Consider the following 20,593-nt stretch of genomic DNA (forward strand, 5'->3'; position numbering starts at 1 on the left):
CTCTCTCTGCCCCTCCCCACCCTCTAAAAGAGAAAAGAAAAGGAAGGGAAGGGAGAAGGAAGGGAAGGGAAGAGAAGGGAGAAATAAGGGAAGGAAAAAAGGAAGGAAGGAAGGGAGGAAGGAAGGAAGGATGAACTAGCATGATTTCTGACTTCCTGACTGGAGCATGGCTGGTGTAGCCTCCAAATTATTTCCTGAATTGCCCCGTCTCTACTTCCACCACTACTTCCTCCCTCATCCGGGGCACAATCACCCGGATGGTGCACCAGCTCAGCTGTCTGGAGACCACAGTCACACAGGTCTGGAGCTCGACAGTCAGGGAAACCTGTAAGGCGGCAGCAGTAACTGGTGAGAGACCCCAGGAAAATCAGTTCCGGGAGAACTTGATTCACTTAATGCCATTATTGGGCCCGATCCTTATCTCGGCTTGCATAAGAATCAGTCTATCTTGTCTCTTTCATACTATAGAACAGCACAACAACCTGAAAGATAGAGCATTTTATTTGTGAAATATTTGTCAATAACATTAAGAATGGAAGAAAATAATTCTGTCGCTGTCTCAAAAAGAACATCTTTGAAGCTTTCCTCCCAACCTGAGCACCCAGAATCCCAGACATTCCAGTCCTTCTATTCTTCTAACTCATGTCCCCACAATGGTGTAGATGCGTATTCCCATGGGAAGAAAGCCGGAAACAGGCAGAAGCCATTTAAAGAAGCCGCACAGTACGTACGTTCTGGCAGAGGGGGCAGCACACTTCAGTATCAGGCTGTGGTGCAGGCACAGTTGCCACGAGGCTGATGACTGTCCCTCCTCAACCAGGGCAGCGGTGCCAGCTCAGCCTTGGAGCAGAGACCCAGCGTGTCTCAGCTGAAGGTTAATGTCTCTGCATCTCCAGCTTGGGAAGCGGAGTTGGATGGAGGGGTGTACACTTTCTTGCCTTCAGCGAGAGCTTTAAAATGCTGTGAGGAGACAGGAGAGGGTACCTGGAGTATATGGCATGCTAGCGGCTATATTTGAGCAACAACTAACCTCTCGACAACCCGTTCAGCTCCAGTATTTTCCCAGTTCAACTTTGAGAACAATTCCTTGGTGTTGTCTTTGAAAAACAGCTAGGAATTTGCCCCATCTCCTTCAGAGATGAACCCCTTTTTTCCTTCTGCCCTGCGTCCATTCATTAAGCCCTGTGGTTCTCCCACAGGAGGGAGTGTCCCTGCGGGACCCTCACAGGCCTGGTCACTCCAAAGGCCCACAGCTCTTCTGCTTCCCTGCCTGTGCAAGTCCCACCCTTCCTGCTTGCTGTTCTTTGAATGACGCGGAAGGGTGAGTTACCAGAAACATCCTTCCTTGTCCAAGGACAAATCCCAGCGGGCTGGGAAGAGTGGAGACTGGAGTGCTCCTCATTACAGCAGAAAACACTCTATGCTCATCTTACCTGTGAGTTCTTGAATTCTGAGTAGAGGGAGAAGAGCAAGTGCAGGGACTGAATCCGACTCTTGTAGACAGGAATGTCTAGGATGGCTGAAATCAAGAGCTTGCGTGAGCAGAACCAAACACAATTGGGCATTAATGTTTAGGAAAGCCATGCCCCTCCCAGATGGGATGTGTCGCTGTGACTCTGGGGGCATAAGCCCAAATACACCTTCAGGGCTGCCAAACAGCAAACTGGCTTGGAGTGTCGGGTGTAACTCAAGATACTATCTTCCCAAAGCAAATGAGCTTTTTCAAAAGCCCACGATGTATTAGTCCAGAGACGCGGACAAGAAGGGACGGAAGAGCTTACCACAGATCATGTCGATGTACTCTGCCAGGCTGCAGTCAATCTCTGCCGTGGGCAGGCTCACCTAGAAGTCAACACGGGGCGGACCAGAGTCCGAAGGCTGAAGTTTCAGTGGGGCCAGCATCTCTGTCTTTCTCTCTCTCTCTCTTTTTTTTTTTTCAAAGATTTTATTTATTTGTGAGAGAGAGTGAGAGAGAGAGAGAGAGAGAGAGCTCACACACAAGCAGGGGGAGCAGCAGGCAGAGGGAGAAGCAGACTTCCTGCTGAGTAGGAAGCCCAATGAGGGGCTCCATCCCAGGATCCTGGGATCATGACCTGAGCACAAGGCAGATACTTAACCGATGAGCAACCCAAGGGTCCCTTTCTCTTTCTCTCTGAAGGAAGAGAGCTCCTAGCATAAGGTGTGTCATGGGCTGAATTGGGTTTCCCCCAAATTCATATATTGAAGTCTGAGTGCCTAGTACCTCAGAATATGACTATATTAGAGACATACAGTCTTAGAAGAGATAGGTTTTTTAGAAGATTTTATTTATTTACCTATTTGTTAGAGAGAGTGAGCGAGCACAAGTAGGGGGAGCTGCAGGCAGAGGGAGAAGCAGGCTCCCTGGTGAGCAGGGAGTCGGATGAGGGACTCGATCCCAGGTCCCCAGGATCATTACCTCAGCCGAAGGCAAACGCTTAAACCACTGAGCCACCCAGGCATCCCATCAGTTTCCTTTGCTTGATATTGAAGAGCTCTTTGCTTGGACGTAATCACTTCATATGTATATATATATATTTAAATAATTTTTTTTAGTCTATCACTCTTTTGTTTGCTTAACAGTAACTACTGGTACTTAGAACTCTATTTTTGAATCTAAATTGTCACATTTTTCCCACTATGACTTTTAACTTTCTTTCTAAAAAAATTTTTTTTCTTTATTTACTTGAGAGAGCAAGCAAGAGAGAGAGGAAGAGAGAGAGCGAGCAAATGAGAAGGGGGACGGGCAGAGGAAAAGGGAGAAGCAGGTTTCCCACTAAGCAGGGAGCCTAATGCAGGACTCAATCCCAGAACCCTGGGATCATGACCTGAGCTGAAGGTAGATGCTTAACTGACTGAGCCACCCAGCCACTCTGACTTTTAATATTCTTAAAAGCAAGAGAAATGTGACACAAAATAGGATGATTAGATTTAGACAGCACACAAAATAGGCAGGTTGGTCTGGGCTGTTAGAAATCAGGACAGTGATTATGTTGGGAGGCGGAAGCATGAATGGGCCTCCAAGATGGTAGTGATGTTCTGTGTTTTGATTTGATGAGTTCGTTACACAAAGGTGTTCGGCTGCTGAAAATTAACGTGTGTGTGTCTCTGAGTGTGAATTATATTACAATTAAAAAGCAAATGATAATAAAAATACAGGAAAAGGGGCACCTGACTGGCTTAGTCAGTGGAGTATGCAACTCTTGATCTCAGGGTTGTAAATCTGAGCCCCACGTTGGGTATAGAGATTATTTAAAAATAAAATCTAATAAAAAGAAAAAGTTGAAGGGCACCTGGGTGGCTCAGTTGGTTAAGTGTTGGACTCTTCATTTTAGCTCAGGTCGTGGTCTCAGGGTCATGGGATCGAGCCCCGCATCAGGCTTCGCACTCAGTGGGGAATCTGCTTCTTTCCCTCTCCCTCTGCCCCTTCTCATGCTTTTGTGCTGGTGTTCACACACACTCTCTCAAATAAATATAAATAAATAAGTAAATAAATAAATACTTAAAGTTGGTCAATTAAAAAAACTTAAAAATAATACAGGGCCTTCAAGTAAATGACACACTTTTTTTTAGCTCCTGCTCCCTCCACTTACCTTGCCCAAAAGCTCTTCAAACTCTGGGGACCATTCCTGCATCAGCGTGTCAATATCAGGCATGGGCCTACATGGACAGAGGTAAGTATGAGCAAGAAACGTGGACCAATGACATCAGCAACCTCTGGGTCAGGAGATTGTGGGATGAAGGGAGGTGGTCAGTCTGAGAACACAAGACTGGGCCGACGTATCCAGGGTCTGGGGGTCTGGAAAAACGGCTAAGGAATACCAGATAAATCACAATCTTAATGTCTGCAATTTCAGCCAGTAGCTGTCAAGATCGACAGGACCTCAGGTTAACCCAGTATGTGCTCTGCCTGTGGGCCTTCGTCTCAGAAGCAATGTGTCTGCGGGTGGTGAAGGTTTCCAGGGGTTACTGTGGGGAGGGTAGTACTTCTTACCTGGTATAGTGCACGGTCGCAGGGGGCTTAGAACGGTGTAACTCCGAGATGCTCTCAATCCATGTGTCAATGGCTTTGGGATTCTTCTCTGCATCTTCTAGGCTCTTTACTTTCATATGTTGCTATAAAAATAAGGGGAAACCCTGGCTGATGGGATTAAAGTAACTCTCTTATTTTTTTTTTTTAGATCTTATTTATTTGTCAGAGAGAGAGAGAGAGAGCGCACACAACCAGGGAAGCGGCAGGCAGAGGCGGAGGAAGAAGCAGGCTCCCCAGGCATCCCAGTAGCTCTCTTATTTTAACGGGATGGCTCATCATCGCTGCTGTGTCATATACAGCAGGTAGCTGATGAACGGGGAAGCGGGACAGCAGCCAATGGAGATGAGAGGAAACTCTGCTGAATTTTCTGGAGCCATGCAAAGGGGGCAGCTCAACAGGATAGGACTGACCACACTGAGATGGTATTTCACACCTAGGATGGCTGGAATAAACAAGACAGGCAGTGACAAATGTTGGTGAAACTGCTACTCTTGTTCGTTGCTGGTGGGATTGTAAAATGGTTCAGCTGCTTTGGAAAACAGTGTGGCGGTTCCTCAAAGTGTTAAGCAGTTAGCAGGCAGCCCAGCAATCCCTCTCCTACACACATACCCAAGAGAAATAACAATATATGCCCAAGCAAAAACTTGTATGTACACACAAGCTCACAGCAGCGTGTTAGTAAAAGTGGGAACAATTAGAGAACAGATAGCCACATTGTGATATGTCCACACAATGGAATATGAGTGAGCCATAAAATAAGGAGTGAAATATGATTTTACTTATATGGGGAAATCTTAAAAAAAATTGAATAAACAAAAAGCAGAATCAGACCTACAAATACAGGGAACGAACTGGTGTTTGCCAGAGGGTAGGGAGTAGAAGGGATAGGCAAAACAGGTGAAGGGGAGTGAGAGATACAGGCTTCCGTTATGGAGTGAGTCACAGGGGTAGAAGGCACGGCCTAAGGGCTACAGCCGGTAGTACTGTAATAGTGCTGTGTGGTGGCAGCCGGTAGCTACGCTTGTGGTGAGCGCAGCGCAGGGTACAAACTTGTCCAGTCACTGTGCTGTACACCTGGAACCACCGTAACACTGTATGTCAGCTGTACTCAAATAGAAAAAGGAAGGAACTGAAGTACTTAGCAGGGTCTAGGAGGAGTGGGGAATGAGGAGCGACTACTAATGAGATTTCTTTCTGGAATAATGAAAATGTTCTTAAGTTAGACAACAGTGATAATTTGTACAGCTCTGTGAACACACTAAAAATCACTGAATTGTACAATCTAGAAGGGCAAACTTCATTGTAAGTAAATTATATCTCAGTGAACAGTTTTTAAAAAAAATACGGTTGGCCACAGGACGCCTGGGTGGCTCAGTTGGTTAAGCAGCTGCCTACAGCTCAGGTCATGATCCCAGGGTCCTGGGATTGAGTCCCACATCGGGCTCCTTGCTCAGCAGGGAGCCTGCTTCTCCCTCTGCCTCTGCCTGCCTCTTTGTCTGCCTGTGCTCGCTTGCTCTCTCTCCCTCTGTCTCTGACAAATAAATAAAATCTTAAAAAAAAAAAAAAATAGGGTTGGCCTGAAACCACAGCCATCCCTTTTGATGGGCAGTAAGTCAAGTGCACAGATACCAGCCTGGGCCATTATCTTACTGTGACATTGTGCTGTTTGGAATTCTCAGTTAACCAGAGCGAGAGCACTGTGGGGTCTGACTGCTTTGTAGAAGGCTCGTCCAATACCAGCAGGCCAAGGTTGTCAGGCTTTCCATCAGGACGTGGGACCTGGTTAAGAGAAAGGAAGAGACAGAAAAAAATGGGAGGGGGCACATAAAAAGGTCAGACCTGTTGTTTCCAATAAGTCAAAGAGGAAGACCTCTTCCCACTCATCGTTAATTACTGGTATTAAAAGGCATGCTTGGGGCGCCTGGGTGGCTCAGTGGGTTAAGCCGCTGCCTTTGGCTCAGGTCATGATCTCAGGGTCCTGGGATCGAGTCCTGCATCGGGCTCTCTGCTCAGCAGGGAGCCTGCTTCCCTCTCTCTCTGCCTGCCTCTCCATCTACTTGTGATTTCTCTCTGTCAAATAAATAAATAAAATCTTAAAAAAAAAAAAAAAGCAGTTTAAAAAAAAAAAAAAGGCATGCTTGTCTGTCAGGCAGTACTAAAGCACTATCTACAAAAAAAACACATGATCTACAGTGCCTTAAATGTAAAGCTACTAATTAGGAGGTAAATGAATGACAAGTTTTTAATATATAATGATTCAATCAAGTATTACCTAAATAGCAATGAGTAGAATTAGGAGAACCAGATTGAGAACTCCAATGAAATGAAGAACATATATAAAGGTAACCAATGCTAGCCAAGGGAATTAGTTGGACTGTTAACAGTAATAGGCCAGAAGAAACACCTAAGAGGTCATTTTTAGGATGTGCCAACTGTACCTTTAAGAATGCGTCAATATCCCCAACAGCAGGGATAAAATCAGGAATGAAAGGTTTCAGTTTGTGGTCCAGGTCAATCAACTGAGGTGTGTACCTAGGAGACATCGCCAAGGGAAGGTAGAGAAAGTCAGAGAAGTGGACTTTACCGCTCAGGCTGAAAAAATCTAGGAAGAACGGGCTTGTTACAGACCAGTGGTAGGAAAGGGGTGGGGGTCACGGGAGGAAGGCCTCGTGCTCACCTGCTGATATACTGGAAGAGTTCCTTAATCTCCGCGGAGACTGGCAAATGCTCAAAATCTGCAGGATCATAGGCCCTGGAGAAAGGAAAGTGCGCTGCAAGGAGGCCAGAGAAGGGCAGATGGAGCAGATGTGGCCGAGCCCAGGTTTAGGATCAGTCAGTGTGGCCCCCGCTGCCCAACTTTGACCACAGACCCTGTGACTCTGAACCTGCTTTGGGGCCCACCGACATCTGCCTTTCCTGTGTGGTTGGTAAGGCAACTTTAAAGATTTTTTTTTTTTATTTGACAGAGAGAGAGAGAGAGTGCGTGAGAGAAGGAATACAAGCAGGGGGAGTGGGAGAGGGAGAAACAGGGTTCCAGGGAGCAGGGAGCCCAATGCGGGGCTCCATCCCAGGGCCCTGAGATCATGACCTGAGCTGAAGACAGAGGCTCAACCCACTGAGCCACCCAGGTGCCCTTAGGCACCCCAAGATTTTAATTTCTGACATGAAAATAGTTTGCCTCAAGAGAAATAAGAATTTTTACAAAGATTTTTTAACAGCGGTATTTATAAAAGTAAAATATTAGAAACAACATATCCAATACTTAAAAGATGGTTAGGTATATTAAGTTGAATACTGTACAGTTATTATTATTTTTAATTTTTAAGTAAGCTCTACACCCAACATGAGGCTTGAACTCACAACCCAGAGGTTAAGAGTCACACACTACTGATGAGCCAGCCAGGAGTCCCAGATACTGTATGCTTATTAAAGAGTACTTGTATTGATACAGGAAATGTATGCAGTAAAAAAAAATAGTAGAACACATTAATTATAACAATTATTATTTTTTAAGATTTTATTTATTTGATAGAGGGAGAGAGGGAATATAAGCAGGGGGAGTGGGAGAAGGAGAAGCAGGCCTCCCATTGAGCAGAGAGCTCAATGCGGACTCCATCCCAGGACGCTGGGATCATGACCTGAGCCAAAAGCAGACGCTTGACTGGGCCACCCAGCGCCCTAATTATAATTAAGTGAAGCGTAATGAACATTGGCTAAGTACATAAGTGACTTGAAAGTTATTTAAAAAGTCCTTCTGGGGAGAGTAGCTTAAAAAATTAAATATATTATTGATATGAAGTTTCCATTTCCCCAGATTATAATTTATGAAAGCAGGATATGATCATGAAGTAAATTGGGAAGCATGACAAGTCAGTCTGGAATTAAACCTTTGTCTCATTAACTAGTGTCTACCTGCAGGTGAATAATCCACAGGGAACTTATCTTTATTAAACTATGTCATAAGTGATATGTACAGATGATATAAAGTAAAAGGAACAAATGTATATAGTGAAAAATCATGGCTCACTTCCACACTTGTCCCCTTGTCACCAAGTTCCTCCCCCAAAGTAATCACTATTATTAGTCTCTAATGTTTCCTAAAGATAGTCTCTGTAATATCTGTCTTATACACATGGTAGCACAGCATAAACATTCTTTATATCTTTCTATTTTTGTTTTTATTTTATGTATTCTTTTATTATTATTATTATTATTTTTTTTTAAAGATTTTTTTTTATTTATTCATTTGACACAGAGAGATCACAAGTAGGCAGAGAGGCAGGCAGAGAGAGAGAGAGGAGGAAGCAGGCTCCCCGCGGAGCGGAGAACCCGACGCGGGACTCGATCCCAGGACCCTGAGATCATGACCCGAGCCGAAGGCAGCGGCTTAACCCACTGAGCCACCCAGGCGCCCCTTATTATTATTTATTTATTTGACAGGCAGAGATCACAAGTAGGCAGAGAGGCAGGCAGAGACAGAGGAGGAAGCAGGCCCCCCGCTCAGCAGAGCCCCCGATGCGAGGCTTGATCCCAGGACCCTGGGATCACGACCTGAGCTGAAGATGCTCAACCATCTGAGCCATTCGGGTGCCCCTCTTTATACCCTTTTACAATTTAACACTCTCTCTTGGATATTGTGCTTTACAGTGCAGAGTGCTGTCTTTTATTTTTTAATGGCCATTTTTAAATGGAATCCTACTCAATGGCTACACCAACGTCACTTTGTTTAACCAGTAATGGTATTTGAAATGAATGGCCTTTAGAATCCAATCTGATTAAAACTTCTAGGGGTGGGGCGCCTGGGTGGCTCAGTGGGTTAAGCCTCTGCTTTCGGCTCAGGTCATGATCCCAGGGTCCTAGGATCGAGTCCCGCATCGGGCTCTCTGCTCTGCAGGGAGCCTGCTTCCTCCTCTCTCTTTGCCTGCCTCTCTGCCTCTCTGTACCACTCTCTGTCAAATAAATAAATAAAAATCTTAAAAATAAAAAATAAAAAACAACTAGGGGTGGGTCATGATTCATCTAGCACAAGGGCTGGACAGGGTAAGGAGATTTTTTCAAAGATTTTATTTATTTATTTATTTGACAGAGTGACAATGAGAGAGGGAACACAAGCAGGGGGAGTAGGCAACAGAAAAGCAGGCCTCCTGCTGAGCAGGGAGCCCGATGTGGGACTCGATCTCAGGACCCTGGGATCATAAACTGAGCTGAAGGCAGATGCCCAATGACTGAGCGCCCTAAGGAGATATTTTTAAAAGATTTATTTATTTATTTATTTGTTAGAGAGAGAGTGAGAGAGAGCATGAGCAGGGAGGAGAGGGAGAAGTAGGGAGCCTGACTTGGGGCTCAGTCCCAGGGTCCTGGGATCATGACCTAGGCCAAAGGCTGATGCTTAACTGACTGAGCCACCCAGACATCCCGGAGATTTTTTTTTTTAAGATTTTATTTTATTTATTTGAGAGAAAGAGAGAACATGAGTGGGGGTGGGAAGGCTCTCAGTCCCAGGACCCCAGGATTATGACCTAAGATGAAGGCAGACGCTTAACTGACTGAGCCACCAAGGCACCTGGGTAAGATTTTTTTTTACCAAAGCATCACCAGGGACATCTGCCTCCATGTGGGGTACCAGAAGCACTTACTCTCCACTCTCTCAAAAGGTGCTGAGCCTAAGTAGAAATGCTTCTGTGCATGTATGTTTTCCTTGCTAAACAGAATTGCTTGGGTATGTATATAAATTTTATTTTCCCTTTCCCAAAATAAGAGCTCCCTGAAGGCAGGGACCACCTTTTAGATTTATTCAGCAAATCCTCATGAACCCCCCGAGCCCACAAATAGTTCAGATAATGCAAGTGACATCACAGAACTCAGTGAGGCAGTGTAGCCAGGAAAGAAGGAAAATTCATTCTGTTGGTTTCTGAGACATGTGAAAATCCTAAGTAAGGGAGATCAAAAGAGATGCTAGAATTTCACTCCCAACTCATCTCCTCCCAGGCCAGCGTCTTCCTCCCTGGCTTGGGGGTCCTCAGCCAGGGGGCTTTCCTCACCCTTCCAGAGGGGCCCCGTGCTCTTCGTCATCATCATCTTCATCAGAATCCGTCTCAGATGAGTCATCATCATCATCATCATTTTCACTGAAGGCCCGCTGAGGTGTCAGCTGCGAGGTCTTCTTCTCCTGAGATGGGGCAGGGCAGGCATGGAAGGTGCCACATGAAGAGAAGCTTAGTGTACCTATGCCCCCCGCCCCCGCCGCTACTCCCACAGCTACCCTCCCACCTGGCACCACTTTCTGGTGAAAGAGAAACGTGCTCTCCAGAAAGGCTGCAAGCACTTTCGTCTACTCCTGCTTAGCTACAAACTGGGTCCTCACTTTATTTTTTTCTTTCTTTCTTTCTTTTTTAAGATGTAATTTATTTACTTGTCAGAGAAAGAGCACAAGCAGGGAGACAGGCAGAGGGAGAGGGAGAAGCAGATTCCTCCACTGAGCAGGGAGCCCGATGTGGGACTTGATCCCAGGACTCTGGGATCATGACCTCAGGCAAAGGCTCGGGTAGCTTAACCAATTGAGCACCCCCCCACCCCGGCATCCTGGTCCTCACTTTCTATAACCATATTCTATTTTTCTCCTTGAGGCTTTGGTATAAATTTTATCCAATAATTTTATCCAATAATTGTCCATTTTGTCTATTACTTAGGAGTAACTTGTCCAGTCAGCTTCAACTCTAAAAGTTAGGGGATTTTGCAGTAGAGGAAGGCACCTGGGATGAGTTATTTGGAAGGAGATGGGGGAACATGAAGTTGGAAGACAACTTCACACTCACAAGGATCACAGGAAATCTAGCATTTAATTTGCAAGACGGCCCAGGGTTAGCTGCTTATAACTCTCAGAATAAGATGCATAACGAGCCCTGTGCCTGAATTCTGACCAGCAGTTCCAGGACCTGGGAGTCTTCTACTCCATTCAGTGATACTTCTCTTCGGTGGGGAGCCGCCCTGGCCGTATTTCCCTTCCCTACCCCATCAGTTAAATGCAGTGACTACATGTTCTATTTCAAGATAAGAGACTCTTCCGTTCTTGGCATTACTTCCTACTTTCCTGACCTTTCTGGGTCTCTAAGTACCATCCTATCCTCTCAAGTGTATGAGGAGTCTGGTTTGGGGACTTGCAGGGGCTTTTGGGACGGGGTCCATGTCTTTGCCTCTGTGGCCTGGAGCTTGTGGCATGCCCTTACTTAGGACCTGAAGAATAGCCAACTGGCCCCCTTTGTAAGTAGTTTTGTTTTTTTCAATATAAGTAGGTTTTGAGGGGCCGCTGGGTGGCTCAGTTGATAGGGCATGGACTTTTGGTCTTGGGGTTGTGAGTTCAATCCCCTCTTTGGGTGTAGGGCTTACCTAAAAATAAATAAGTAAACAAAAGATTAAAAAAATAAAAGTAGGTTTTGAAAGATTGATTTCTATATACCATATGATTTATACTGAGGTTAGCAGACGTTTGGTTCTAGTTTTAAAAATTATTTAATGTTTCAAAAATGTGACATATTACAGGACATCAGAAATGCTTTTGGTCACATGTTCTTCTAAGCATAACACAGATTTATTATACATGGATAAAAATATATTTTAACTAATCTGTAATATGTGTGTGACAAAAAGTTACACAATTTATTTGGTGACTATAACTTACTGGTATACCTTGATAAGAATCTCTTAATGTGTTCCTTTTTTTTTCCCTAAAGAGGAAGAGTGGGGAGGAGCATGGGGTGAGGGAGAGAAAGAATCTTAAGCAGACTCCATGCCCAGTGCTGGACCCAGAGCAGGGCAGGCGGTGGTGGCCGGGGTTCCGATCTCACACCCTGAGATTATGACCTGAGCCAAAATCAAGAGTCTGATGCTTAACCAACTAAGCCACCCAGGCGCCCCAAATTGTTCTTTCTCAATTCAAAATCTGCCAAAGCTATCCTTGTTTGGCAAAGGGAGCTTTTTAAGAATACTGATGGTCGTCCCATATGGAGCTCCCAGCTCCATGGGGAGTCTGCTTCTCCCTCTGACCTCCCCTCTCATGCTCTCTCTCTGTCTCTCTCTCTCTAATAAATAAGTAAAATCTTAAAAAAAAAAAAAAAGAATACTATGGTCAATTTAAAGGTCATTCAAAAATATATCCTTTCTGCTGATTCTGGTTGCAGACTGAATTAGAAAGATAAATAAGTCTTGAATATTGGCCACAGCATGATGCAGACTAGATAAATTTAGAGTGAATATGCAAAATTAGGTCAATTTAGGAAAACTCATTTTTTTTTTTGGTCTGCTTCTTCAAAACTGTGCTTTGCAAAACCTCTGATCTAAAGGCTTTATATGCCATAGACTAATGCCTAAAAAATTACTTTGTGGGTAAGGTGTTAAAACAGCTCACTAGTTACAAAGTGGGAATACTTTATTTACTAAAAGAAAAAGATTTTATTTATTTATTTGAGAGACAGAGAGAACAAGAGAGCACGAGCGGGGAGGAGAGGGAGAAGCAGGCTCCCCATTGAGCAGGGAGCCCAATGTGGGGCTCAAAACTAGGACCCGCGATCATGACCAGAGCTAAAGGCAGATGGTTAACTGAATGAGCCACCCAAGTGCCCCTACTTACTTCTTAAAAAAGATTTATTTATTTATTTGAGAGAGAGTACACATGCATATGCATGAGTGGGGGGTGGGCAGAGAGATGGAGAGAAGCAGATTCTGCTGATCAAGGAGCTGGAGGCCGGCCTCTAACTCACAAACCAGAGATCATGACCTGAGCCAAAATCAAGAGTCCGACACGCAAATGACTGAACCACCCAGGTGTCTCTTCTATTCTTTTTTTAAGACTTTATTTATTTATTTGACAAACAGAGATCACAAGTAGGCAGAGCAGCCGGCACAGAGAGATGGGAAAACAGGCTCCCTGCTGAGCAGAGAGTCCGATGTGGGGCTCGATCCCAGGACCCTGAGGATCATGACCTGAGCCGAAGGCAGAGGCTTAACCCAATGAGCCACCCAGGCACCCCTGTCTCTACTATTTTTAAAAATACTTTATTTATTATATTTTTTAGTAATCTCTACACACCCAACGTGAGGCTCGAACTCAGGACATTGAGATCAGGAGTCACATGCTTTTCCCACTGAGCCAGGCAGGCACTCCAAAGTGGGACTACTTTAAAATATGACCCTTTAGGCTTTTTATGCTATCAGTCTACATTACTACAGCTTTTTGCACTACTTCAAATATCCTTCTTCACTTGTTTGCAAAGCTCCTGTTGTTGAAGGACAATTAAAATGTAACCATTGGGGGCGCCTGGGTGTCTCGGTTAAGCCTGCAACTCTTGACTTCGGCTCAGGTCATGATATCAGGTTTATGATCTCAAGGTCATGAGATACAGCCCTGTGTAGGGCTCCCTGCTGAGCAGGGAGTCTGCTTCTCTCCTTCTCCCTTTCCCTCTGACCCCCCTCTCTCAAATAAATAAATCTTTTTTTTTTTTGAAGATGCTATTTACTTATTTATTTATATCTTTTTAAAAAGATTTTATTTATTTATTTGACAGAGATCACAAGCAGGCAGAGAGAGAGGAGGAAGCAGGCTCCCTGCTGAGCAGAGAGCCCTATGCGGGGCTTGATCCCAGGACCCTGGGATCATGACCTGAGCCGAAGGCAGAGGCTTTAACCCACTGAGCCACCCAGGTGCCCCAAAGACGCTATTTATTTATTTGACAGAGAGAGAGAAAGCACAAGCAGGGGGAGCAGCAGGCAGAGGGAGAAAAAGGAGCCCGATGGGGAGCTTGATCCCAGGACCCTGGGACGATGACCTGGGCCAAAGGCAGACTGAGCCACCCAAGTTCCCCCTCAAATAAATAAATCTTAAAAAAAAAAAGTAATCCCCAGGTTATGTGCTAAGACCGAACTCAGTGGCAGTTAAGCAGAGCATGTGCACAGCTTCAAGGGCCTGCCTAGAGCTGTAGACATCTTTCCATCTTTCGTTCAGTAATCCTCCAGGTTCACAGAACAACAATGAAGCAACAACTTCAAAATTAAAGTCTCTTTCACAAAATATTGGCAGTATCCCAAATGCTGACAATGACCAGATGCTAGACCAATAATTCCAAACTTGCTTTACCATAAGACTTACTTGGAGTGCTTGCTAAAAATACAAATTCTCAGGCTTTTACCTTCAAGATTCTGATTCAGTAGTTCCAAGTGGGAACTACTGGAGAATGTATTGTTAAAGATAAGTATCCTACTTGATTCTTATGCCCAGTAAAGTTTGCAAAACACTGGCCTGTATTATATGAAATTCCTCACCGAAAAGTCAGCTGTAAGAGTAGGCTTTACTCCTGAAGGAATCACAATCTTAAGACTCTTTGCTCCTGATTTTCCTACACGAGCTCAAAGGTACCCAACCCTGCCCCTGGACATGAGGATCCAAGAAATGTTTACTACTGAACGACTGTCATCTCAAACTCACTACCAACAGCTCAAAGCAAGAAAGTGTGAGAAGCTGTGGCTTGTACTATACCTTGTTGTTTTCCTCTTCATACTCATCACTGCTGTTGTCAGCCATAGTCTTGTTAGGAAGATCGGTGGAATGAAGAAGTCCTAAGAAGACAAGTTTTCCCATTAGATTATTAAGATGATTTTTAAAAGATAAATATTTTTAAGTTTATAATATTTTATGTTCTTTTTTATGGAACAGTGTCTATAAGAACATCTAGTTAAAGGAAAGGAGACTGAATTCTAGCCATGGTTCTGTCAACTCAATTCAGGATACATTTACTAAGTATTACTGTGCATAAGGCATTAGATTAGACATTATACTAGTCGATTATCTGCCATTACATAAATCATATAAAATCTTCCCTTAGTTTACACATTGGTAAAATGAGGTTAGTAATTAATAAAATGACAAGAGGGCTAGACTGATGGTCAGAAGACTGGGATTAAAGAATAACTCTAGGGGTGCCTAGGTGGCTCAGTCGGTGAGGCGATTGCCTTCAGCTCGGGTCGTGATCTCAGGGTCCTAGGATCAAGCCCCACATCGCGCTCCCTGCTCAGCGGGGAGCCTGCTTCTTCCTCTTCCACTCTGCCTGCTTGCACTCTCCCTGTCTGTCAAATAAATAAATAAAATCTTTTTTTTTTTTAAAAGATTTTATTTATTTATTTGACAGAGAGAAATCACAAGTAGTCAGAGAGGCAGGCAGAGAGAGAGAGAGGGAAGCAGGCTCCCTGCTGAGCAAAGAGCCCGATGCGGGACTCGATCCCAGGACCCTGAGATCATGACCTGAGCCGAAGGCAGCGGCTTAACCCACTGAGCCACCCAGGCGCCCTAAATAAATAAAATCTTAAAAAAAAGAACAATTCTCTGACATGTACAAAATGACTTAACCTGAGTCTCAGTGTTCCCACATCTGAAGAGAGGCAGTAATATTTATCACTCAGAACTGCTATGAGGATCAAACGACAAAACTCAAGTGAAAAGAACTGACCCAACAAATGGCAAATAATAGTCACAGGTATAAATCTGAATCCATATGATAAGAGGAATAAAAATATTCTGAACAATTAAAAGTATAATCAGATGGGGGCGCCTGGGTGGCTCAGTGGGTTAAAGCCTCTGCCTTCGGCTCAGGTCATGATCCCAGGGTCCTGGGATCGAGCCCCGCATCGGGCTCTCTGCTCAGCAGGGAGCCTGCTTCCTCCTCTCTCTGACTCCCTCTCTGCCTACTTGTAATCTCTGTCTGTCAAATAAATAAATAAAAATTTAAAAAAAAGTATAATCAGATGTAAGATAGTAACCTGCAAGAAAACCATGTTCAATGATCACTTTTTTAAAAAGACTTATTTATTTATTTTAGGTGTGGGCAGAGGGAGAGGGAGAGACAGTCCCAAGTAGACTCCAAGCTGAGCGTGGAGCCCAACCTGGGGCTCGATCTCATGACCCCGAGATCATGACCTGAGCCAAAACCAAGAGTCAGACACTCAACCAATTGTGCCACCCAGGCGCCGCATGTCCAATGAATTCTAAATCAAATTAATGCAAATTAAACACCACTTTTCAGCCTACTACATTACCCAAACTGAAAACAAATGATAATGTCCATGGCTGGCAAGATTATATGCATGCTCAAATCAAAAACCTTGTCTGTGTGTGTGTGTGTGTGTGTGTGTATCTCCCTCAAAAGACTGAAAGCAGGAACTCAAATAGATTGTATGCCCATGTTCGTAGCAGCAGAGTCACAGTAGCCAGAAGGTGGAAAAACCCAAGTATCCATCAACAGACAAAGAGATAAATAAAATGTGGTTATACATACAATGGAGTATTATTCAGCCACAAAAAGGAAGGAAACAAACACAGGCTACAGCATAGATGAATCATGAAAACATTATGCTAAGTGAGATAAGCCAGGCAAAATAAGCCAGGCAAAAGGACAAATGTTTATGATTCCACTTTTGTGGAGCACAGAGTGGATGAAGTCATAGACACCAAGGAGAACAGAGGCTACCAGGGCCTGCCAGGGACTGGGGAATGGGGAGTTATTGTTGAACGAGTACTTTCTGTTCAGGATGATGAAAAAGCTCTGGAAATAGACAGTAGAGATAGTTACACAACAATATGAACGCATCTAATGCCACTGCATTGTACACTGAGAAATAATTAAAATGGCAAGTTTTATGCTGGGTATACTTACTGCAATAAACAAGCAACCCCAGGTGTCATCCTTGATTCCTAACTCAAGAGCCAAACCCAACCCATCAGCCATTTACAACCCAAATACATTTCTTGTATTTGCCTCCACTCTCTATTCTTACCTTCCTCACCATATCCAAGTCACTGTCACCTCAGCCCAGCCATTGCAACAGTGCTTCCAACTGCCTCCTGACTTTCATCATTGCACCTTTCAATCCAAGATGCACATACCAGCAACATGACCTCAAAAGCTCCTCTTGTTAGGCCTCCTGCCTACCTCTGCCTACCTCTTGTCGGCCTGCCTTTGATACCACTCCTTCCTACCATACGCTGATCTCTTTAAAGTCCTCAAACGAACCCAAGTTCTTTCTGGCCTGAGGTCCTTTTCACATTTCACTGCTGCTCCCTTTTCCTGGCCTACTTCTCCTCAAAGTCCGTCTGGATCCTTCCTATCTTTCGGTCTCAAGTGTCACCTCCTCAGATCTTCCCTGACCATCCCATTAAAAGTAGATCCCCCGCCTCACCATTATTCTCCATTATATCAAACCCTTTGCCTCCATCAGTGCACTTACCACATTTGTAATTATGTCTGTTTACTCATTTGTCATCGATGCTTGTCTCTTACAAATATCAGGAAGGCAAGGTCAAAGTCTCTTTTAATACTGTATACCTAGTGCCACACATAAAGCTGACACATGGTAGGTATTCAAGAAATGTCTGCTGAATAAATGACCATGTCAAGTCCTGTTAAAAGATTCTACTGAGATTTGCATTGGGATTGCAAAGGCAGGTTACTGAAGCATCTTCAAAACTGAGCAAGACAGTTTTGATACGTTCAAACTAACCAATCAACCAGCCAACCAACCATGAATCCGTGGCAGATTGTGAGCAGAGCATATCATGAAGCAAATGGTAACAGGGAACACTGGTCAGGTTGGAGGAATATCCTTAATCTGGGGGGCTGTGTTTTCTCCCCCCTTAACTAGTTAGAAAACACAAATAATGGCAAGCGTTTGCCAAACTGGACTCTGAAAGCCAACATTTGCTATTATAAAATGGGGACTTCTTCTAAACTATCACTATCCATCCTGTTCCTTGTTCTGAGAACGATTTCTCTTCTTTCCTCTTTATTCCTCTCTTACCTGTGTGTCTTGGGGTTGGAGTATGAATACCTGCAACCTCTTCAGAGTCGTTAATCTCTAGACGCTCATCATACGTCTGGTTTTCAACAATCTTGGTCTAAATGAAAGGAGACATGACTACATAGCTCATATCACAGGATATGAGCTGATTCCTGACCAGCCTTGGTTCCTCCTCCTTACTCAAGTCACTGGTTTTACATGTAACCTTCACCCCCATTCAAACTATTCTGCTGCCACTCTTATTTAGCAACTACCGGCAGGCTGGCTGAGGAAGGAGGGAATCGTGGAGGGAAACGACAGCTAATTTAGGCAGCAGCTCCCCAAAGCTGTAGATACACGCGCAAGGGCGGTACAGTATTCGTCTTAGAGGGCAGCTCTCTCCTTAGGTTCTGTCAGTTTTCCCAAGGATGCTGGGGTTTCTCGGGATTGGCGGTGGGGTGACAGGGGGCTGCAGAGGCTCTAGAAAGAGTTCTGTCTGCGGAGTCACCTTGTTTACCAGAGGAGAGGGTGAACTCCAGTCTCTCGGTCCCATCCATTAACTCCAAGAGCATCACCCCCATCTCCACCCTCTGTCTTGGGGGTCGGATCCCACTTAAGTTTCTTGGGGAGCGAAGGAAGCAGAATGGTTACTGGTGGCGTGAGGAACGAGGAGAAGGAACGGTTGTCAAGGAGATGGGAAGAGATGGGGAGTGCTGGAGGGAAGGGGAGTCCCTTAAGATTCCTCTTGGGAGGGAGAAAGGCAGTGCTGTTTCTGCTAGGGAGAGTACGAATTACCTGTAGCCCCTCTGAATCCGTCTCCTCTATATGGGAAGAACCCCAGCCTAGGGCCGGGGTCTCACTCCAGTGTTAAGCCACTTGAGGGGCTTCGACGTGGAGCTACCCGCCTTGTTGTCAGTCGCTAGGCAAAACAAAAAGAAAGAAAGAAAAAATCGCGAGACTTGCTTTCAGTCTCGTGAGACTTCTCCACTCGCGCTTTGCGTCTCTTCCAGCGGCAAAGGGATCCGAGGAGGATCTGGCGGCGTTTGGATAAAGCCTCTCTGGGCAGTCTAGTCCCCTGTTTTTCTATGGTTTCAGGAAATGCGTTTGTGGCGGCATCTAGCGACCACGTCTTGGCGAAGCCGGCTGATGAAGCCCTCCGATCGGGAAATGCGGTGCACGTTTCTCCCCCAGGATAAGGGAGTTTTTCCTCAATCAGAATTTAGGTCGACTCGACTCTCGAGGGAGCAGTCCCACAGCCCTTCGTATGTCCCTTTACAGCATTTCTATTACATTATAGTACGCCCCTTTCACTCTGTCTCATTGTCTGGGACATGTCATACATGTTATACCAAGAAATTATTCGTTATTTGAGATTTAAATTTAATTTAGTTTCCTATATTTTTATTTGCTGAGGAAGACAGAGCTTCTTTAGACAGGGTCTGTGTCTAATTTTTAAGTTCTTTGTAGCAGCAGTGCCTTGCATACGTTAGGCACTTCATGTTTGTTGGATGGGGGAATGAGGGAATAAGTGAATGAAGATGTAAGGAACAAATATTTCAAAACTAGAGGCATAGTTAATTTGGGGAGTCAGAGAGAGAGAGAGAGAAACAAAAACAAAGAAACAAAGTATTGAAATTTGACCCTGAAAACCTGTCAGAGGAAAATGGGATGTCGCTTTAAAAAGGAAAATGAGAGACACCTCTTCTGAGGTATTTTCTGTTAAAAATGGAACTGTAAAACTTTCAAATTTTTGTGTCACCTGTTATTGCTAATAATAATGCATACGTCTTGTTGAGCACTTACTATGCAGGAGGACTTAGATGATATAATCTTATTTATTAATATATTATCTAACTTCCCATCCTTATGGGATAGATGTTCCTGACAATTGACAGATTAGATAAGAGTTACCTGCCTGGAGTCACTCAGCTAGTAAGTGGGCAAAATGGAAGTCCAACACAGGTCTAATTCCCAAGTCTTGGCTTCTAACCATTATGACATATCACCTCTAAGGCTCTCGTCAGGAAGCACTTACGGGATGCTATTCTTATGCAGTGTAATTTAGCTAATGTCTTATTTCCAAAGAATCAGCATCAGTTGGTCTTGGCTGAGCTTCGGTGGTCCATATCGAAGGCCCCTGGAAGCTGCCACAATAAAATGGTAATTCCAGGCAAGATTTTTACTTTTTTAAATTAAGAATTTGTCTTTTTTACAGTATTTTCTTTACAATATTTTTATTTTTAAAAATTTATTTATTAGAGAGAGGGAGCATGACAGATCAGCATAAGAGCAGGGAGGAGGCGTAGAGGAAGAAGCAGACTCCCTACTGATCAGGGGGCAGAATGTGGGACTCCCATCTCAGGACCCTAGGATCATGACCAGAGCTGAAGGCAGACACTTAACAGACTGAGCCACCCAGACACCCTACAAGATGTTTTTATAACAAAAATATCAAACACAGTTTGACATATATCCTCCCAGACATGCCAAGTTTTTAAAATATATGAGCTTTCTATAATGCAGTGCTTAAGAGCACCGGTTCTGAAGTCGAATAGCCTTTGTTTGAATCCTGGCTTTGCTACTCTGTAACCCCTGACATCGGTGATAGAAGTTTTCCTCTTTCTGTTTTTGTTTTCATTTTGTTTTAAGTAGACTCTGCGCCTACTGTGGAGCCCAACTGGGGCTTGCACTCACCACCCTGGGTCAAGCCCTGAGCTGAGATCA

The 20,593-nt window shown here is 44.4% G+C and overlaps 1 protein-coding gene across 2 annotated transcripts; it reads right to left on the reverse strand.

Annotated features, from left to right (window-relative positions):
- Positions 1-483: 483 nt before the first annotated feature.
- Positions 484-18,892, reverse strand: IFT46 (intraflagellar transport 46). Of its 2 annotated transcripts, none has more exons than XM_032356332.1 (12): positions 18,665-18,892; positions 17,891-17,987; positions 14,580-14,659; positions 10,093-10,220; positions 6,729-6,822; positions 6,490-6,583; positions 5,702-5,830; positions 4,013-4,134; positions 3,612-3,678; positions 1,782-1,842; positions 1,434-1,519; positions 484-960 (listed from the first exon to the last, which is right to left on the reverse strand). In XM_032356332.1, the coding sequence occupies exons 4-12, from the start codon at positions 10,172-10,174 to the stop codon at positions 865-867; spliced, it is 831 nt and encodes a 276-aa protein (XP_032212223.1). In that variant the 5' UTR covers positions 10,175-10,220; positions 14,580-14,659; positions 17,891-17,987; positions 18,665-18,892; the 3' UTR covers positions 484-864. The 2 variants fall into 2 exon arrangements, with proteins under 2 accessions (XP_032212223.1, XP_032212222.1); XM_032356331.1 differs by having other exon boundaries at positions 6,729-6,803; positions 18,665-18,889.
- Positions 18,893-20,593: the final 1,701 nt, after the last annotated feature.

This window comes from Mustela erminea, chromosome 9, assembly GCF_009829155.1.
Source record: "Mustela erminea isolate mMusErm1 chromosome 9, mMusErm1.Pri, whole genome shotgun sequence".
In the NCBI taxonomy this organism is placed as follows: Eukaryota; Metazoa; Chordata; class Mammalia; order Carnivora; family Mustelidae; genus Mustela; species Mustela erminea.